Source organism: Anas platyrhynchos, chromosome Z, assembly GCF_047663525.1.
Source record: "Anas platyrhynchos isolate ZD024472 breed Pekin duck chromosome Z, IASCAAS_PekinDuck_T2T, whole genome shotgun sequence".
NCBI lineage: Eukaryota > Metazoa > Chordata > Aves > Anseriformes > Anatidae > Anas > Anas platyrhynchos.
In genome coordinates, this window is record NC_092621.1 from 34,941,185 (window position 1) to 34,962,439 (window position 21,255).

The 21,255-nt window shown below is 38.0% G+C and overlaps 2 protein-coding genes across 5 annotated transcripts in view; one reads left to right on the top strand and one right to left on the bottom strand.

Moving 5' to 3' along the window:
• SNAPC3 (small nuclear RNA activating complex polypeptide 3) overlaps window positions 1-20,975 on the top strand; it is a 47,669-nt gene extending 26,694 nt beyond the window's left edge. The window contains exons 9-10 of one of the 2 annotated variants that reach the window (XM_038170188.2): window positions 18,315-18,355; window positions 20,932-20,975. In XM_038170188.2, the coding sequence (XP_038026116.2) occupies window positions 18,315-18,355; window positions 20,932-20,960 (70 nt within the window). In that variant the 3' untranslated portion in view covers window positions 20,961-20,975. Of the gene's footprint in view, window positions 1-18,314; window positions 18,356-18,744; window positions 20,105-20,931 lie in introns of those variants that run through there. The other variant, XM_072030706.1, reaches the window with a different exon arrangement.
• The window catches only part of PSIP1 (PC4 and SRSF1 interacting protein 1), a 36,152-nt gene continuing 17,714 nt past the window's right edge, over window positions 2,818-21,255 (bottom strand). For 2 of the 3 annotated variants that reach the window (XM_038170185.2, XM_038170184.2), the window contains exons 8-17: window positions 20,581-20,695; window positions 18,792-18,867; window positions 17,598-17,823; window positions 16,726-16,844; window positions 13,582-13,637; window positions 12,411-12,481; window positions 9,602-9,703; window positions 9,196-9,415; window positions 6,376-6,487; window positions 2,818-3,565 (exon numbers count right to left, since the gene is read on the bottom strand). In XM_038170185.2, the coding sequence (XP_038026113.2) occupies window positions 3,541-3,565; window positions 6,376-6,487; window positions 9,196-9,415; window positions 9,602-9,703; window positions 12,411-12,481; window positions 13,582-13,637; window positions 16,726-16,844; window positions 17,598-17,823; window positions 18,792-18,867; window positions 20,581-20,695 (1,122 nt within the window). In that variant the 3' untranslated portion in view covers window positions 2,818-3,540. The remainder of the gene's footprint in view (window positions 3,566-6,375; window positions 6,488-9,195; window positions 9,416-9,601; window positions 9,704-12,410; window positions 12,482-13,581; window positions 13,638-16,725; window positions 16,845-17,597; window positions 17,824-18,791; window positions 18,868-20,580; window positions 20,696-21,255) is intronic. The other variant, XM_038170186.2, reaches the window with a different exon arrangement.

Sequence of the window (21,255 nt, forward strand, 5' to 3'; positions counted from 1 at the left end):
AATGCATACCCATTCTACCCATGAGAAGCTTTGCAAGCAGTTTCAGCATTTAGTTCTGAGACTCCTTGCATGTTTATGCCTTTCCTTGGGGAAGGAGATTCCTGTGCTCAAAATCACACAATTGTTGCAACCTAAGACTTCTTTCCATGCTGAGGTTTAACTTGCGGTAATCAAGTAAGTGGATTCTGCTCTGTAAATACAGGCTTCAATATTTAATCATTAACCTTTCTAAAAGCCTGCAGCTTGAGACTTTAATTTCCCAAGACAGCCAGCTTCTTACTATAAAGTACTGTTATAATTGAGTGCAGTGCAGTGTAGCTGCAGCAGTATTAAGTGTAAGTCCTGCAAGTTCGTATTTAAAACTCTTGTACAAGGTAATTAGCAGGATAAAGGCCTGAACAACATACTCTGCATTAGCTAGTGTGATACTATGATTCAGCTCTAAAGGTTTACTTTCTCGAGCTTAAAAAACAATCATGTTTTATTACATGTGAAGTGGTTGAGGCACACAACAGCGTTATCAGTCAGTCTTTTAATCAACGTGCATCCAGGAGGCTTTACAGTTTGTAGTGTGGAATAATGCTTTAAAACCTGCTTGGATGACTAGTGATAGATGATAACAACGGGATTTTGTCTATTAGATTTAGTTATATACCACAGATCTTTGCTGCTTTCTTCCCTTATCCCCAAGGCTTGCAGCATCTGGGTCTATTGACAAACTCCATGAAACATACCAAAGAAGAAAAGCACTAGGCCTTACAGTTAACACTTGAGGGCTGACACCATTCTTGGAGTATGCAAATCAGTAGAGGAAGAGTGCGGAACCTCATTTATTAGGAATATCTTTGCTGTTTATTTATTTGTTTCAACAATAAGTAATTTACTAGCATGCATCTCAGGATGGAGGCCTTACCCCAGGCACTCTTCACGTCTCTCTCTGTTAAGACAGCTGTGAAGAGAGCAGCTGCTCACAACTTAAGGCAGGAAGGTTGAAGGGAAACGGTACCATTCTGTAAATACACACTGAAGCACAAATCATCTTTTTGTTAAGGTCACTACAGATGCATGCTTCTATCAATTGACAGTAAGAAGGCGAAAGTGGTGTAATAAAGAATGTTGGGGTAAAAATATCCTTGCATCTACAAAACTTGCAACAGATCAATATAGTGAATGTATCTTTATAAGGCATGCAGGGTATTCTGATACTATGGATTCAGCTGTACAAATGCATAAAACAGACTGCATAAATCCAACTGCGGGTGAGCAATGCGGTTGAACGCAGACACATTCTGTTGGATCTTCCACATTAACTGTTACCTGGCCTAGTCGTAATATTACAGAGTAATGAAAGTTTAAATATTTGTAACAGATTCTAATAAGGTCAACATACAGAAGCAGGAAGAGCATCCAGGTGTACCACTGTGTAAGTGGGCAGGTAAGCCGTGGTCAAACTACTTCAGACAGGCATTAGCAGCTAACCATGTATATAGTAACTTCATGTTGCACATGCAGTCTCTGAAGGAGTAGCATATTTTGCAGAAAAAGACAAAGCAAATGTTCTTTTTTTTTTATGGCAGATTCTGGCAAAGTTACATCACAATAGTAAAAGCTAGTGCAAACTACACAGTAGACCTTGGACTGCTTGTGAATTGAGTATAAGCTAACATGTGCCTCCGGTCACTATTGAGTTTTTGTTATTACTTAAAGCATGCAAGTGGAGAGAAGAGGAGGCTAAGACTGTGATCCTGAATTAAGATTAATGTATGCAGTTTAGTTTTCTATCCTATTAGAAAGGAAAAGGCAAGGTGGTGGTGCTAGGAAGAAACAATTTTCTCTCAAGAATTAGGAGATGCAGAGTAATAACTGTGAGTAAGGCAAGACTTCAGTGCAAGGAAGCATTATTATTAAAACAAATCTGTCACAGTTCAGATTAGGGAAAACAGGGAAACCTGAAGCCAGCGTTTCAAGTTACTATAATGTCAACTAGTTTGCAGTTGCAAATTCACCATAGTGCCTGGTGAAGCTGCTTTTTTTCCTGTTACTGAATAGCTGGCTGTTTGGCACTACTGTGTGAGCAGAACTGCAAACAGATAAGAAGTGCCAATTTATTGAACTTTAAGTGGGGAAAAATAACTCATTTTATGTATAAGCAGAGATAAACTAAACAGCAGCAACAAAAAGGGGTGGGCTGACTGAAGCAACTATGTCAATTATAGGCATGTGAGCAAGAAATAATTTGATTTTTCACTATGACATACTATGCTGCTTTGGTCATAGTAGAGTACTAAAAATTCTTCCTGGTTTATAGGTGCTTCTGACCCCATTGAGAAGCAGTGGTCTCCACAGCAGGCTCAAATCATGTTTTTCTGGTGCTTCCTTGAAGGCAAGACAATACAAGGTGATACAAACACCTGGAACACTGTCATCTTCTCTGGAAGTACTCAAAGAAGATTCTTAGAACTATTAAAATTAATTTCTAACCTGTCCATTCTCTGTCAAATACCCTTTTCTGTTCACAAACAAGGTCTTCCTAGGTCTGATGTTAGACAAAGTAAGTGTTTAAAGATGTGTTTCTTAGGGAAACACACAGGAATTGTTTGAAGAAGTGTTTTTCAAGAAGCTTAAGCATGTCTCATTCCCTTTCATGCCTTTAGGAATTTTTCATAAGGAGTTCACTGTAATTCTTTTTTTTTTTAAATTCAGGTTAAAAATCCCCAAGTTCATGCCAAGACAAAGCTCTCAACACTGAAATAGTACTAAAATGAAGTATATGTAGTTCCTAGGACTGTTTTAGTTTTTATTAAGAACCAGTCTCTCTTTAGCACTTAAAATTCTTTTATTTTAAAAATTGTTCAAGACTGTTTTCCAACCAGTGTGCATCAGCAGCTTTGGTGAAAACACCAGGTATCTTTCAGGAAACTTATCATACCAAATGCATACCATGAAGTCACATTGCAGTAAATTGGCACAATAAGTTTTGCAAGAACAAACTTAGCTTGTTTAAGAAAGTGATTAAGTAAACTCACACGTAAACATTTTAACTATAAAAATGCTGCTTCCAGCTCCTACAAAACACAGTGAAAAGACATCCCCACGAGAGTTGAAAAACTATGCACAGAGGTAAGTATCATAGGAAGAGATTTTATACAAATGAAGCAATTAGGCAGTTAAAAGTATTTACACTTTTTCCTGCTATTAACTAGACAAACATACAGTAGTCAGAGAAAAATATACTACAACTCTAAGTCTTGTAACATATAAGCATTTTTTCTCTAAATGGAATTTTAATCTTTTGAAATGTGTTACCTGTTAATACTGGACAAAACTATTGGCAAAAGTGTTTAAATACTTTTAAACCAAGATTAAAGGGGGTTTAATTCCACAAAATTTAACTTCAAAATACTATGCTTATAAAATTATTTAAACTTTTAGCAGTGTATAGATTTCAAATGTAAAACTTAGCAATCCTCTTCAATCCCCTTTATAAAAAGACTCCAGTGGTGTCATTTGTTTTTGAAGGCAGACTCTTTTGCTGTTTTTTCAAGCTCTCTCTTCACCACATGTCCTAGAAATATAATAAATTAACATTAATGACAATGTAAAAGCACTGAAGGGAGTCTTACTTCTGATGAATGTTTTTACACAGACTAGAGTTAAATGATACTGATATGCATTCAGCAGTGGAGAAATCTGGAGAACTGAGGCAGGAACCAATGCTACCTGTTAGCTTTCTCTCCGAAGTGGACTACCCCCAAACACTAGATGAAGCCAGCAGTGACTGTCACCACATGACCATGTGCGTCCAGACATGAGTGGCAGTCATTCAGAGGTTGGTTTCTGTTCCATTCAGGTCATCCTCCCAGTCTGCTGCTAGTAATGTCAACTCAAGTGGAAAAGCACTGTGGCTTTTTTCCTGCGTGGAATATGCTCATTTCACTTAACTATAATACTTTTCTTTGTAGCCACAAATAATGCACTGTGTTCAAAACACTAAGTAACCTCAGGAAGCAACAGAAATCTCTACCAGCTGAAAACAGAAAGTACAAATAACTACAGAAGTATTAGACAATTTCTGTCTTTAAAATTTCTGAATTAGCTTTTCAGAAGGGCAATTAATGTCTTGCCTCTAAGTAACAAAGGGAGTAAAATTCCCTTTGTTCCCTTACATTCTGGAAGTAAAATTCCAGAATGTAATAGGTAGCTTTGCACTTGAAGTTTAGAAATTATTTGCTTAGATTCAGCAGTGGAAACTGTAGGAACAGTTTTTAACATTCATGATTTTTTCACAGTCATTTTGCTCACCAATTGTTCGCTTGCAAAAACCAGAGCACCAGAAATAAACAAACATATATATACATAAAAAATACTGACTGTAAGGAATTTTACATGATGGAGAGACATCAGTCTGTAGCTTGCTTGAATTTAAACAGGTATGTGGATAGATTACTTAACTTATATCTGTTAGCAAGCAATGAATATAAAACAACTTGCAAAACCTCTTATGAATATCTTGGATGTTAAGTCCAGAGAAACTGCTCCCAAGCAGCTGTACAAGGTTTTATATGGCGTGGAGCTGATTTCCTTGTTTAGCTAGGTCAGAAGAAGTGCTGGAGGGTGTAGAGTTCAAGGCCACACCAAAAACCACAAACACATAAAAAGATAAATGTTTATTAGCATAAGATGACACCCCCACCTAGCTCCTTCATGGACTATATATTTACAAGTTTTACACACACAATCACAATTATTGAAATGTTAAAAATATAAATTACATTGCCTAAAAGTAGCTTATTTGAGACTGTTTATATTCACCTGCCTGTTGTAGGCATGTCATTTATGTATCTGGAGCATCCACCTTAGGTTTCTTTTCACCAATGTCCACTACAGTGTCATGCATGCACCCAAATGTTCTTAAACTTTTTCTTTTAACAGTAAATATAAAGGGAAATTTGACTGAGGTTTTCTTTTTGCCACTGGAAAATTTGTGTTAGGTTATGCAGAAAAGAAGAAAGGAGCAGGCCATGAAAAATGATGCCTTAGTCAACCAGTTAAGTTGTTTATTTTTAAATACTTAGACCAATACATTTAATGCTGATCTCCTTTGCTGTGGATTTCAAGTAGCTTGGGTGTTGCACTTTATGAGTACTGTACTGTGTTTTCACCACATCTCCCATTTAAGGAATGTGCTATGCTCTATAACTCATGCTGGTAATCTACACTCATGCCTTAATTATGCTCCCTTAACATGCTACTTTTTGAAGGCAGATGAGGGTCTGGCATCCTCACCACTGGCTGAAAATTCTCAAGTGTCATTTCTGAAAGTTCAATAGTAAGAAAGCGGTAATTCTAAGGCTACCTCCCAGCAAAAATCAAATTCATAGTCATCTTAAGGTGTTTTGTTTTTTTTTTAAGCTTCCCCTACTGTAAATAATGGTTAATATACACACCCTCATATCTTTAATTTGTTATGCAGCCAAAAGAATGCCAGGCAACTCTCGCATACAGTCCTCCTGGACTGTATGAAGATGGTAATGAAAGGGAAGCTTGCAGTAATACATACTGCTGGACAAAAAGAATCACGCAACACAAGAGCAGAACTGCTCAGAAAAAAAACAAGTTGGTATTTCAACCAACCAGTTTTGCTCAAGGATAATTTTAGACCCTTCCCTCATTTTTCACTAAATTCTGTTACATATTCCTCATGTTCTATGTTGCTTACGTTTTTATTATTATTTATTTATTTTTACAAAACTGCATTTTCAGCGAGACCAAGGTTTAAATACTACCCTTAAGCATTCATATGCATGTTTGGAAAACATAAATGCATCAACCTCTGGCATTATTACATACCATCACATTTTATAGAGTCCTAAAATTTCACAGGTGGAAGTTCTAGTCTGCAGTTAATCTGCATTTGGGGGATACCAGAATTATAATTACAGAACACTAGTTGAAGTAGTTTGGCTATTGATCAGGATAAATTGGTTTTACAAAAAAAAAAAAAAAAAAATTTACAAATCCTGTTAGTTTCTGTAAAATTTGGTTCGGACATCATTTGCTTTAAGTAGTCTAAAATACAGTGGAAAGCATGTACTTTACCCTACCTCCCTACAAGCTGTTTTTCTCCTAAAAAGACATCTTTTTTTTTTAATTTTAATTTCCACTACAGCAGTGAAGGAAGTAATTTTTAAAATGCTCATTTAAAATCTTTTTAAAAAAAGTATGCCATTATTATTCTCTGAAGCTGAGAAAAAAGACACCTGTAAATAAAACAGTAACTCAACACAATTAAGTAACTTCAATCTATTCATGTTCTGTTTACATCACTTTACTGTAACAAAACAAATCTTTAATTCATTAAAGTTACTAACTCACTTTTTCTTACTCCCAACTTCTGGCTTGTCTTTGTTTTCATCAGTGTTGTCTCCATTGTGTTGTGATTGGGTGGTGTCTTGAGTTTCAGACCCTCCGTTCAGAACTTTTGAACCTTAACAATGAAAGGGCAGATGAAGAAAAAAAAAGTACAGTAGGCAAAAAAACTGTGCTATAAGAAACCCCAAATAATGTTACAAATAATGTTAGCTCCAACAATATGTTTTCCCATCATCTTGATGCTTAGCAGCTGAAATAACACAAAAAGCAAGAACTGATAGTGTTTTAACTTCTGAAAATGCAATGTACTGAGCCTCATCCCCTAATTTTTATGATGGGAAATTAAAACATTTCTCAAGATTTCAGGTTCCTCTTGTTTTTGCCAGGCTACAAATAATAGGACTAATGCATACCTATATCCTGAGCAGTAAGAGACTGAGCACGCATGAGCGTGTACGCATTCTGAGCATACACTTGATCATGAATTCTGCTTACCACTCTAAGCCAGATGGACAGTTCAAGAGACCCCACCTGGCACACTGTGTTCAACTCTGGGTCCCTGACGTGGCTTTGGCTGGGAGAGAGTTAATTTTTTTCACAGAAGTTTGTATTAAGCTATGATTTGGATTTTTGATGAAAATAGGTGTGCTAACACACGTGTTTCTAGTTGCTGCAGAGCAGTGATCACACAGAGCCAAGGCCTTTCGAGTTCCTCATGCTGCCCTACCAGTGAGGAGCCTGGGGGTGCTCCAGGAGGGGACACAGCCAGGACAGCTGGCCCAGGCTGGCCAGAGGTGTCCCACACCATGTGGCATCATGCTCAGCAACAACAGCTGGGGTAAGAGAGGAGAAGGGGAAGGGGGGACATTCAGAGTGATGGCATTTGTATTCCCAAGAAGCCATTCCATGTGCTGAGCCCTGCTTTCCTGGAAGTGGCTGAACACCTGCCTGCTATGAGGGAGTGGTGAATAGCTTCCTGGTTTGGCTTTGCTTGCATACGCGGCTTTTGCTTTGTTTGGTGAACTGTCCTTATCTCAGCCCAGGAGTTCTCACACTCTCACCTCTCTGATTCTCTCCCCCATCCCACCTGGGGACAGTGTGTGAGCAGCTGTGTGGGGCTGAGCTGCCTGCCGGGGTTAAACCACAACAGGCCACTGACACAAGGACATGGTCCTGTTGGAGTGAGTCCAGAGGAGGGCCATTAGGATGATGAGAGGGCTGGAGAGCACCTCTCCTACAAAGGCTGATGGAGTTTGAGTTGTTCAGCCTGAAGAGAAGGCTACAGGGAGAAACCTTACAGCATCCTTCCAGTACCTAAAGGGGACTACAGAAGAGCTGGGGAGGGGCTCTTTGTCAGTGTGTGCAGTGATGGGACAAGGGGGAATGGTTTTAATGGTTTTAAACTTTGAAGAGGGTAGGTTTAGCTTAGATACAAGGTGGAAATTCTTCGCTATTTGGGTGGTGAGGCACTGGAACAGGTTGCCCAGAGGAGCTGTAGATGCCCCATTTTTTCATTTTGCTTTTGTTTCCAGTATTTTTTCCCTATTAGAACAGAGTAGAATAATCCTCAAGTTGAATCAGTTTTACACATGACAGCAACTGACGAGCAATCTTGCTATCCATATCTCAACCCACAAACCTCATCTCATCTTACTTTCGCCTCCTGTTTGGCTGAGAAAAGGGAATGAGAGCTGTGTGGTGGGCACCCAGCCGTCAGCCAAGGTCAGCCTACCGCCCTGTGCCTGTCACGGGGCTGGGGAACGATCTGTGTAGAGCCCCCACTACATCAGACATACTTCTCTTGCAATAAACAGCAGGATTTCAAGGTCATCTTTCTTCCTTAGTAGTTGCAAACACAACTACAGTTATTCTGAATCCTTGGCATCCTCAGTCGCCTCAGTTACAGTTACTTGCTTTTTTCCAGATCCAAGTGATAAAAGTTTCAGTTTTGATTAAATAGTTTTGCTCCCAGGATTCAAGTTCCAATTCAGCTTTTTTCCAATACTTGTGGGCATCAAGAACCTACATAATATTAAGGGATGGGTAGAACTCTTACACGGTCAAGGATTTAAATTTGATTGCAACCCAGCTTCCGAATGTCTCTCTCATTTTGTTCTATTTCAAAACACAAATAAGACTCTTTACTGCATTTCACTCCTTTTTTTTAAGTTACTGAAGAGCCTCCTTGCCACAGGAGGCTTTCAATGTTGTCTAATACTTTTATAAGCACCCAGAATTAATCTGGAATAGTACTGCTTTATGCTAAGGCATAAAGGCTTCTTCTGCCTTCATGACAACTACTTCTTTATTATTAGACTGAACTATGCTACTAAGTAGCATGTAAGTGGTTAGAAGCTGCTGCTACATATAGTAGTATGCATGACATAGGAAGAGGCTGGTAAAAAGCAAGGTGGAAACGAAAAACAATGTAGGCACCAAAAAGCTCCTTGAAGAACGGAAGTAGGATGTTGTTCTATCTAAAGCTTAATGTTTGTTTTTTTTTTCCCCACAAAGTAATGGAGCTAAAAGATTTACGAAGTAAAAAACACTGAATTAATTTCTTGCAAAAGCCCTTACACTCATGTAGTAAAGGCAAAATAACTGTGGAAAACAGTCATAAGTTTTACCAATGGATTTTAAACTTAGTTACAGGAGCATTATCCTTGACTATTTCAGATATGCGAAGGTATAAATGGTATATAAATGGTATGCGAAGGTATAGATGAGTTGAATTCATACATCAAGTGTTTCTGGAAGCTGGCTCAGAAGTGGGTGGAGACTAAGTCTTTTATATTACAAGAAATTAAAACCACAATGATTTACCTGTTTGGTCCTTCTCTTTTTCCATTTTTTTGTTACTTCCTTTCTTCCACTGTTCTTTGGTTTTATTGGCTTCCTCGTGCTGCTTCTGCTCAGCAAGTGATTTATTTAGAACTTGGGAAAGAACAGAGTCTCCTTCCCCGACCAGAAACATGGTCTTGAACTTGTTATAAAGCATAGTAGATTTCTCCACGATAACTTGGCTAACTTTGAATTTCCGTATCTGAAATTGAAGTGATAAAATAGGCGGTTCCACTTCTGCATGTAAATACCTATGTAATTTCATCAAGTGGTAGATGACATTCTTAAGTAAATATGAAATATCTTAGTATATTCACTCTCCGAAGGGATAAATAACACCCATGTAAGTTTAAGAACACAGTATTTTGAATAACATTGCTGATCTCACCTTCTTGAGAGTTAGAATCATCTCTGTATGTTTCTGAGCTTGTTGCATTGTGATTTGAAGGGATGCAAGCTCATCAAGAGCCTCAATACACCTGTTCACATCCTGTAGATAAACAAGAAGTTAGTTTGATGACGTCACTTAAATGTTAATACTCCTTAAATAGCCATATTGAATTCATTTCCACACTTGATGATACATTCCTAAAATGTCCTTAATTTGATGATGTACTTCACATTATAACAATCTATACAATCCATACAAACACATACCAAGAGGTACATGTTATTTGAGTGACATAAAATAAAAAACAAAAACCAAGAAACAACTTCATACCTTCATTATACCAACCCAAGCTTTGTGCTGCTCTCACAATTCTAGTAGTTTGTTACCTACAGCTGTTCTGCAAATACTCGGCCTTTTCGATATACAATTTTTTCCATGTGACCTGCCACTGAGAAGGCAGCTAAACAAATTAAGCAGCTGTCTGATACACAGAACTGTATTTGTGTAGAGCTTTCAGTTACAACTTTGGTGAGTGACACATTGTGGAGGGAACCCAGAATCAATTGTGATTTTCTGGTCCATGTCTCAGAACCATTGTGTTAAATTCTTCCTTCTGTAATACTTAGTTCTCAATTCCCTTACTGTCAGCTTCTCTTACTTTTACTTCCTATTTAGAACTAAGGTTAGTCTCCAGCACAGGTCACAATAGTATTTTACATCTTGAATAAAGCTGTAGCTCCTGTTCTCAATAGAAATTAGTATTTTTTTTTCTTTTAATAATTAATACATGCAATTATGATAAGCTAGGTATCCTTGCTGTAGCTCTGTAACCAATGTTCTTCGCAGTGTTGTAAGATATTTGCTCCATTACTCTCATTTGAAGAATTCTAGGTGGGTTTTGGTTTTCCTCAAAGTTCATCCATCCACATTTGGACAGCGTCTGCTTACTCCTCCCAGCTCACCGGTCTGTTCCCACTTCCTGTGTGCTTGCTTCTCATGTCCAAATTTAGTCAGGAGCTTCTTGTTCATCCATGCAGACCTGCTGACATGTTTGCTTACGTTCCTACTTGTCAAGATGGACCAATCTTAAGGAGGTAATTCAGGCAAACCAGATCTCCTGTTCCCCCTTTATGTCCAGAATTATCTCCCAAGGGATTCTTCCAAGCAGATGCCTTTAAAGGCCCAAGTCTGCTCTCCTGTGTCCAAAGCTGTGATGACTTTTCTCCTGCTCCCTCTTCCTAGGGTCCTGAACTCTTACCATCTCACAGTCACTGCAGCCAAGATTGCCCCTGCCTTTACTATCCCTGACCAGCTCTTTCCTAAGAATCAAGTCCAACAGGAGGTCTTCTCTTGTCAGCTCTGTGATCATCTGTTATAAATCTCTCGCACTCCAGGAACTTCCTGGATTGTCATGTAATCTCCATGCTGTCCTCCAGCAGATAGCAGGGTGGTCCGCCTAGGACCGGAACATTTGAATCGAAGGTGTCTCTCATCTGCCTTAAGATGATCTACCTCCTAATTGGGTGATCTGCAGCAGATGTTCTCATCAATATCACCGTTGTCTATCTGCCTGCTAATCCGGACTGTAAATTCTCAGTTGGGTAACAATCTGTCCCAATGCAAAGATCCAAGCACTCCCACTGGTCTCTCATATAGTTATTTCCTGCCTTGCCTACATGGCACCCGTCCTTCCTAAAGGATGGAAGCACCCATCTGTATCAACCTTCCATGAACTGTTCTACCAAATCTATGATCCCTGTGACACCACAGACCTGCAATTGCAAATAGATGTCTAATTTCTGTCCAATTCCCCACAAAGTGTGCATTGGTGTACATGCACTTCAGAGAGGCACTCGGTTGTACTTTCTAGAAAGGCTGGGAGATTTCCTTGTAATGCTGTGCTGTCGGCAGTTCCTCATTTTTGTGCATGCACTTGTAGCGACTCCACTTCAGCCCTGTTTTGTTGATAACAAAGTTGCTTCTGTTCTTATCACCCTGCATGCCATTCTGGTCCACCATTTCCTCACTTTTTTGTTCACTGTTGCTCTTGGTTTAAAGCTATTTAACCAGGTTGACCAGCTTCTTGTCAGTGATACCTTTACCCAGTTGGTCAGGTGGATCCTGTTGTCTCCTTGCAGTCCTTGATCCTCAGAGTTTCCATCATTTGGAAGCCAAATCCTGTTGCTCACATCAGTTCAACTGTTGACCCACAATTGTCAACAATTGTTGACCCACAGGATCCATCCATTCCTTCACAAGCCCTTTCCTCTCATTGGGAAGATTGAGACCACCACCCAGGTCCATACTGCATCTGAACATCACTCTCAGAGCCACAGAGTCATATTCAGTACTTTGCAGGTCTCCCCTGACTGTATCACTGGAAAAACAGCAGCAGTTAATAAAAAGCCTGAAGGCCACACAAGCCTCAGCCACCTGTCAGCAGTGTTAAGAATTTGAGCCCTCAGAAGGCAGCAAGCCTTCTTCAACAATGAGCTGAGACAGCAGATAGAGGTCTCCATCCCCTACAACAGATATTCTGCCACTTCCTGACTCATTGCTTCCTTCTCGTGTTCCTGTAAGGCTCATCTCATTTCAATGTTTCTGATAGGTAATTTATTCTGAAGTATGTTTAAGCAAAACCAATTTTACCTGCTGACATCAATATTTTAATGTCTATAGTAACCCCATTTAAACATCATCATTACCTTTCAAAATGAAAAAAAATCTTTTCATTCTCAGAATATTAATTAACAACAAACATGTATGTATTTCTTGCTGGAATTCTACAAAAGATACATATACTTACAAAATTATCAATTTTTAGGGAGTTCTTAATTTCTGCGTGTATTCTTTGAAGCCTGGAATCCATTGATGTTTCTGAAGATTAAAAATACTATGTATTAATATTTGGTAATCACATGAGGTTCAGTTTTGTAGAAACCATTACACAAATCTGAACACAAAGAAAAAAATGGACAGGCAGCCCAATTCAGATAACCTTTCAAGCACACTCAAGCATGCCACAGGGGTTATGACCTGAAGTGAAGTACACACTTTGTTTAAACTGGACAGTATTAGCAGCCTGCAAAGTTTTCTCCTTAGGAATTTTAAGCTGAAAATAATTTTCAGTTTCAATATCTACCTGTCATCACCTGCTTCACAACTACGTTAAAAGAGAAGTTTCAATAAATACTAACAGCTACAAACTTGGAAACCCTTAAGTGACAGGACACCTGGATATTGATTGTTTTGTTTTCAGTAAATTGAGCATAAAGAATATTGCACACAAACAGAATGTAAGTCTAGTCATCTTGGATGGGTTTGGATAAATTATTTTCCCCTGCCAGCAGTGGATTTTCTTGCAGTCCATGCCAGTGGATCTTTACTATATTACAAATAACAGCCAGTGGTTTGGATTGCTCTTAAAGACAGGAGTACTAAAAAAGGAATGACTTATCCCTGTGAAGGTCAGTTTGCAACTCTGGGTTAGTAGGCAAGACCACAATAATCTGAATCTAAGCCTCTTGCTTAGGAAGAACAAGCCTCTTGCTTAGCGAAGCCTCTTGCTCAGTAAAAGGTAATATCTAAATATTTTCAAGAGGTCCCCCAGATTATCTTGTGTTATGAGAAAACAAAGGGAAAAAAGAAAGGGAAAACTAGAATGATTTGATTCAAAGAATAGAAACTTTTGTTTCTTTTTCACCATTAGAAGGGATCATCAGAAAAGGTTCAAAGTCTTGAATGACAGTAAAACAAGAATAGCAGAGAACTGTTATAATGCACTGAAGAAGGAACACAGAAGAATAAACACATAAGCACAAGAATGTCCTGTTTCACAGAAGAATGCAGTCATGGATCAAACAACTTGGACTAAGATCCCAACACCACCCTTCACAGTAGATTATCTTATCCAGGCAGTTAATTCTGTTCAAAGTTTAAGGTGACCCAAAATATTCTGTCAGCTTCTTTAAACTAACCTCTTTTTTTCTCCATCTTCTTAACTTCTGTTTTCTTGCCTTCTTCTTTACTCTGCCTATTAAAAACATTGAAGTGTATTTACAAAATTGTAAAATATGTTTTTCAGTCTTTTTTCCCTCTAGTTTTTAGATGAGATGTCATGTTTTGACATACTATTTCTGTAAAATATTAGCATGCAAAAACCACAATGAACTAAGCCCTGGTTTTCACAGACTGAAAAAAAAATAAATAAAAGTTACTTACTTAGCTGTGATATTGCTGATAAATCACACACTGACAGACTGTTTTCCCCCAGAAAAGAAAATTACAGGTTTATAAAGACAAGTCACATTTGTGAACTATACTCTGTTTTGATTGCATGTGCAAATTTGAAAAATGGCATTGTACAAAGCTAATTTTGTAGGGAAAAAATGCTTTATGATGACAGAAAAAGTGAACCAAAAAAAAGAGCAATACTACTATTTAACGTTACCATAGGGAATTATGGAAAGATAAGTTAATAATAATCAGTTAGTATGTGATTTCAGTCCTGATCTGGTTATTACATCATATTTATCCTACAACTGACCTGTAACGTATCAATGATAACTTAAATCTCCTGGACATAAATACTACTAAAGAAAATTGTGATTTAACCAAATTATGATTTATGATTAAGATAATTATGAATTATGATTAAGATAATTATGAATTAACCAAAATCTCCTGCCTCTTTCTAATTGCCTTTCTAAAGTAAAGCTGGAACTCAAGAAAACAAAACAAAAAAAATACCTTCATCTGTCTTAGAAGAGGAAGGCAAGCAAAAACCTTTCAAACCAGATTAACTTTTTTCAGAGAAGATCATTAAACTGTTTTACAATTCCTCATTCTTGTCTTACTGAGGGGTTCCAAAGCCTTATTTTATAATTATAATCAGCCCTGATGAGAAGAAGCTGGGGTCTGCTTGATGAGAAGCTCAGTATGAGCTGGCAATGTGCGCATGCAGCCCAGAAAGCCAGCTGTATCCTGGGCTGCACTGAAAGAAGCATGGCCAGCAGGGCGAGGGAGGTGAGTGTCCCCCTCTGCTCTGCTCTCATGGGACCCCACCTGGAGCCCTGCGTTCAGCTCTGGGGCCCCCAGTGCAAGAAGGATTTCAGAAGTATGAGTACAGAGGAGTGCCATGAGGATGTTCAGAGGGCTGGAGCACCTCTCCTATGAAGGCTGTAGAAGCTGGGGCTGTTCAGCCTGGAGAAGAGAAGACTATGGGGAGACATTGCCACACCCTTCCAGTACCTAATGGGGGCAGGAGAGGGACTCTGGCAGGCAGGGAGTGGAGTGGTAAGACAAGGGGGAACGGCTTTAAACTAAAAGCGGGTAGGTTTAGATTAGACATAAGGAGGAAATTTTTCACTCAGGGTAGTGAGGCCCTGGTACAGGTTGCCCAGAGAAGCTGTGGCTGCCCCATCCCTGGAGGTGCTCAAGGCCAGGCTGGATGGGGCTTTGGGCAACCTGGTCTGGTGGGAGGTGTCCCTGCCCATGGCAGGGGGTTGAAACTGGGTATTCCTTAAGGCCTCTTCGAACCCAAACACTATAGGTTTATAGGCAGATTGATAGAATCATATTTCAGCATGTCATGACTAAGTATTTAGTAATATGCATCCATAAAACATTCAGGCTTTCATGTCTGTCATCTTCCATGGTCCTTCCATACTCCATCCAATTACAGACAACAATTTTCAAGTACATAAGGCTATTTTACTACAACTGGTAGCACAGGTTCATGCCCTTTAAACACTAAGATTTCCTCAAATTTCATACAAAGCACTATTAGTACATTTATGTAAATATTAATGAAGTAGTTACAGCCAAGAAAATGTGGATTAAACTGATGAGGAAGATAACCAAAAAACAGGATCAGCTTACATTTGGTGTACTAATAAAGTACCTTGAAGTCTTGTGCCATTAATAATAAGCTACAATGAAATTCATTATACATTCATTAACTATTCCTCCCTTATCTTCCTGAAACAAAGCTCTATATACCTTCAAGCAAATACAATACAAAAGCCATTTAAAAGTAGAGGAAATCTGATTACTATAACCAAATCAATATATAACACTTAACTGCAGAAATCAGTCAGTGTATGTCAGATTTAAACAGTGATATATTAAAAGCTGCAAAAATTCTAAGGACAGTTTGTTATCTCTGGAGTTGGAAACACTTAGGTTTGCTACTGGCAGGCAGAATAACTGTGCTAGCTTTCCAGAGAAGGAGTGACAGAGAAGAGAAGAAAGGGGTAGAGGATAAAACCCCAGACAAACTACAACGTTGTTAATGGATGTGAAAAAAGTAGAGTTTTAGTTAAAAATAAGGGGGACCATTATCCTCCTCCTTATTCTCCCTTTCTTCTGCCCTCCCACCAACTGTGGGGATGGGAACATCACGTTCTTGTGGTGGTGGCTTTTACACCCATTTGCAGAATAGCTCTTGAGAAGGAGTAAATTTTTTTTCCTATTGGCCCCCCAGGTTTCTGGGGGGCTCGTCTCTCCAGAGTCTTATGCTTGATTCATTTGTCATAATTTATTTTCTGAACGTGGACTGCTCTTGGTATCAGTCAACTGTCCTTGCACTGCCAGAGTATTTCTTATTTTTTATGTTGTTCCATCTGACAGTGTGCTCAGTTCCAGCTGCCAGACAGAAGGAAATGTTTTCCAGGAAACCCTATGCATTCCACAACCTGACCAAAAATATCCGTTACCATGGATTAATAGGTCCTACCAGTCTCAATAAAATGCCTTCAAGATAAAGTAAAATACAGGGCTGTCCAGAATATCATTTCCATTCTCAAATGCGTAGTCTAAGGATACTTCTAAACACACTCCATGATCTGTTCTCTGCTAGAAATTCCAACTCACTGGAAGACTGATATCACTTCATTTCTAGGTTCAGTTCTTCTCATCCTCCCATAATAGTACATACTGATTTAAAGGAGCTTTTTACTCTCCCCTTAAAAAGAATGTAAAATAGACAAAAAAAAGGCGGGGGGGAGAGAAAAATAGAACACGGTACAAACCAGCTTGGCATTTTTTCATATACTGTCTTCTCCTGCTAGTTTCAAAGTGCTCCTATGATTTGTAGACATTGCATGTTAGACAATACTCACGGTTCACAGTCTGTCTGCTCCTCTTGCTTACGCTTTCGTTCTGTCACCTCTCTCTCCTGTTGGCCTCTCATAATGTTTCTTCTATGAGCTCCCTGCAAGCTTCTTCCTCCTTTTTTCTTCTGGTTTAATTTGGGATTTTAGGATTGGAAAGAGAAAATAAATCTTTAGGTTACTGTAAAGCAAGATGATTGAATCCTTGTCTCAATAAACAGGTGAACCTACCTACACTATATCTCTGAAGCAACTCTGGTTCATGGAACAACCTGACAACAGTTGGCTTTCCCTGCAACTAAATACAAGACTTCCATATGATGATAAACTCTGATTTTTTTTAGTCCTTTCCCCCCTTCTTCCTTTTCCAATTGGAAGAAAATATTCTGACCACCACAAAAATGAAGAAATTGCAAATGACTGGGAAAGCCTTATATCTTTCAAAAGCTTATTTCAAGCCAAATATTCTCTTAGAAGCATTCAAGCAAAAAAGACCCAAACAAACACAACAATCGAAATAAAGTAAATACCATAGCTATAACAACAAAAAAAAGCCACTGAAAAAAAATCTGAAAGAACTATTTGACAGAATAATATTCTGCAACTTTTATTCTGCATCTCTGTATTAGCCAACCACAAGGTTCCAACATTGAGATCTGGCATAAACTTCAGTTAATGCCCTGTCCCTGGAGGTGTTCAAAGCCAGGCTGGATGGGGCCTTGGCCAACCTGATCTAGTGGGTGATATCCCTGCCTATGGCAGGGGGGCTGGAGTTAGATGAACTCCAAGGTCCCTTTCATCCGGAAAAAAAAAAAAAAAAAAGTATCTTCAGTGATACTACTTTCCTTTATAATAAATAGATCAGTACAGCGAAATTATACCTTGTCACACTCTTGCTCTTCTCCATCATCTTCAGAATCAGAAGTTGATGTAAAAATGATTTTTGTAGCGTTCTTCCTTTTTGGTTCAGCCTCTTTTTTTCCTTCTTTTTTGTCAAATTCTTTCTTTGGTTTTTCCTCTTCCTTCTGACCTTCTTCATCCTTCTTCCCTTGTTTTTTAGACTTTTCTTCTGGTCCTTTTTTCTTTGCTTTCTCCTCCTCAGTAACACTGAAACATGAACAGTACTTAGGCATCATCATTAGTAACAGTGAACTTAAAGCACGTAAATTCCCTCAATTCAGGAAGGTGTGTTTTTTTTTGAAAATACAGAATCTTAAAAATTATGAAATTAATGAACTCTCAGTTAATCTAATGACTGTGGTCAAAAAATGTAAGGTCTTTTTCTAGAATTATTGTCCATTACCTATGCTAAAAAAAGAATGTTATTATTGAATACAAATAATAATAAATGAAGATAATAATTATTAATAGTACAGAGGCCTTAATAAAGCAAACATATTGTGCATGCATAGATGTAAAGTCAAGAAGTTAACGCTCAGAAGTTCTCCACATGCATATGTATCTGCAGGACCAAAGACTATTCCAGAGTGCAAACACTAAAGTAATTCTTATGTTATAATTATTTAAGGTGTACATACACCAAAACTGTGCATTTGCTAACCTACAAAATATTATGCTAATGCTGAACTTTCTTTCAGTTATAGGAAAAACTTGAGGCCTGGCCCAAGGACAATGGAGGGTAAGTATAAAATTTAGGTTGCTGACAGTGTTGGAATTTGGTCATACCATCAGAAGAGAATTTTGAAACAAAATGTAACAAATTGACATTTTCCTTTTGTATGATCTTGCCTTCCTCTTATCAAGTATCTTTTCACACAGCATGCAGTTACTAAGTTAATAAGGATTTTTGCACAGACTTCACAAATCAGGAAGGTTAGGATCTTCTGTCTTGATTTATATAATTATATACCTTGAGTTATGTAATAGTATTCATACACAATACTATATAATAGTAACTCAAGAGTTAATATAGAATCATAAACAACATCAAAACAAACAGTAACTCATATTGAACAGTGGAGGGGAAAAAAAACAATCAGGAACTAAATATGATGTCTTCACATACAGGACAATGTTAACAATGAAGAAGTTTTATATTACAATAAACAACTCACAGGTCACTCTCGGAAATACAAGGTGTTTTCACCAACTTGGGTCTCCCTCTTGGTTTTGGACTCTTCACTTCAGAAGCTAGTTTTTATACGGAAATAACAGGTTAGTCCACAGCTACCATCTAATTCCTTGTCTCTGAAGAAAGATTCTTACTCAAGAGATGTTACACTTAAACCAAAATAACTGTTTTTATACAAAATTCAAGTGTTAAGTGAGTACCAGCCTTAAATCAAGATCTCTTTGAAATATTAGTGCTATTTCATACTTCGGTTATTTGCTAACCACAGGCTCAAACTACCAACTCTCGTATTTTCTGCACTCTGTGCAATTACAGTTTGTTTTAAATGTTGCATAACTGATATAAACAAGCCTGAAATCAGAGAATCAGAAATAAGTGTAAAGAAGTCGTTTAGTGTCCACATTTACATGGAGCCTGTTTAATGCCAGTAGCTTTCGGTACACCATGGAGCTTCCTTAACTTGGTAGCAAACCACTTAAGTTCTACCACCATACCAAGGTATATAGAAAAGCTTGGCATTTCCTCACATTTGCCATATTGTTGCAAGACAGTATATCTGCCTTCTTGGCATTTAAACCCATGGAACTGTCAAACAAAAACACTCAGTGCACTGCATTTACAGATTTTCAGAATGTGCTTGTCTCACCACATGTTCACTGTGGTATCAGGTGACGTAATAGTGTTTAAATTTCTGTTGGTATTAGTGTAGAGCACTGTTAAGCAAGAGATGCATGCATCATATTGGCACTAGAAAATGCTGCATAGTACATCTTACAAAAAGGTATTTTATGTAAAGGGCAAAAGCATCTCATACAGATCCTTTCCTGCTCTTACAGACAGTAGTTAGTGGAAACAAAATACATTTTAAAGACAAAAGCACATATGACTATTACAAATGTACATTTAGTAAATATAATGAAATTGTGGAGGACAATGTAGATTTAATTTCCTCGCAGCTTCCAAGGCAAAAGCAACTGAGTCTAGTTAACTGGTTGCACTTTCTCTAAGTTATTTTCATATTGTCAACAGACAATACAGATGAGTATAAAGTATTACCTATCTGTTTCCCAGACTGTATGGTCATACAATGTACTTTACTGCTCCAAGAACTGTTTGCTAGTGAAGTAGTTAATAACCAATTCAAGAATATCTGCAAGCTTACCACAAAGCTTCCAACAAATCGGATCATAGCTACCTTCAAAAAAAAACAAGCACTACTGGATTTGCAGCAAATGTTTCAAATTATATATTTTAAATAAAGTCGTTTTACTTTCACTTCACTTCCCTGTCAATCTACACAGATCGTTTTATTGTTTTAAATATTTTTAAATGAGTCTCTCCTACTCTTTGCTTGTTTTTATTGTTCTCTGAGCTCCATCTACAGGCATCATCTCCCCACAGCTCTCTTACTCATGCTTTAAGGATGTTTTTAAACCTTTGCAGAGCAACAGTGCACGAAGAAATCTTATTGCATAGTCCATAGTTTAGCAGTGTTCTACAAAGAATGCTTTTCTGAAGGGGACACTTGTACCCCCCGAAACAATTACACTTATTCAGAGGACTGAGCATTAATGCTAACAATTTAAATCCATTTATGTCCTAAAGGCTCCAGTTTGAGATATGATATATTTTCTCATAACAATCTATTATCAAGCACTGTCCTTAGCGTAAGAAAATACTTTGCAGTAGTTCAGGAGGAAAGAGGCAGTACAACCTCTCTAATTATACAAAGGTATTTCTGTAACAGAAAAAAAAAAATCCTTTAAGGTTACCTGCTGGTCTTCCTCTTTTGGGGCTTACTTTTGGAGACCCTGTCACAGGAGTTGCTGCTGCAACCGCTGCTGTTGCCACTACTGCTGGTTCCTCAGCTTCAGCTTGTTTTTCAGCCTAATTTAAGGAATGCATTACCCAAGTGAAGAACAGCACCAACTGTTGCTTCTTCAAACAACAGTTTTAAATGTTAGCATTACTATACTATTATATATTAATATATCATACTACTGTATTGTTTCTCTATGTGAAAAAAATCAAATTTAGTAACAGTAAATCTTAAAAAGACATCACTTGTTTTATGTGCTCCATACCATGATTACCTCATACAGTAATGTTTCAAATAATTTCAGCTATTCATCATTCATCTTCAGAAAAATAGAACTATCTTGGTACAAGGAAATAAAAGAATGATTTACAAGAATCCTTAATATCACCGTAACAGCATGTCAAAACCAAGTTTTAAGCAGGTAAGTTCATTTTTTGCCCATACAGAAATATTCTTAGATGCCATCATCTTCCCTAGCAGTATCACAGCATCTGATCAGTAGATGGAGCTACTCAGAAAAACACCTGCTCTGTAGCTAATTATCCACAATGGAAAAATTGATGAGCTGCACTAACCAGACATAATAAACTTCATCCATACAGTCATCTTAGAGGGGCTGGGTTGTAAA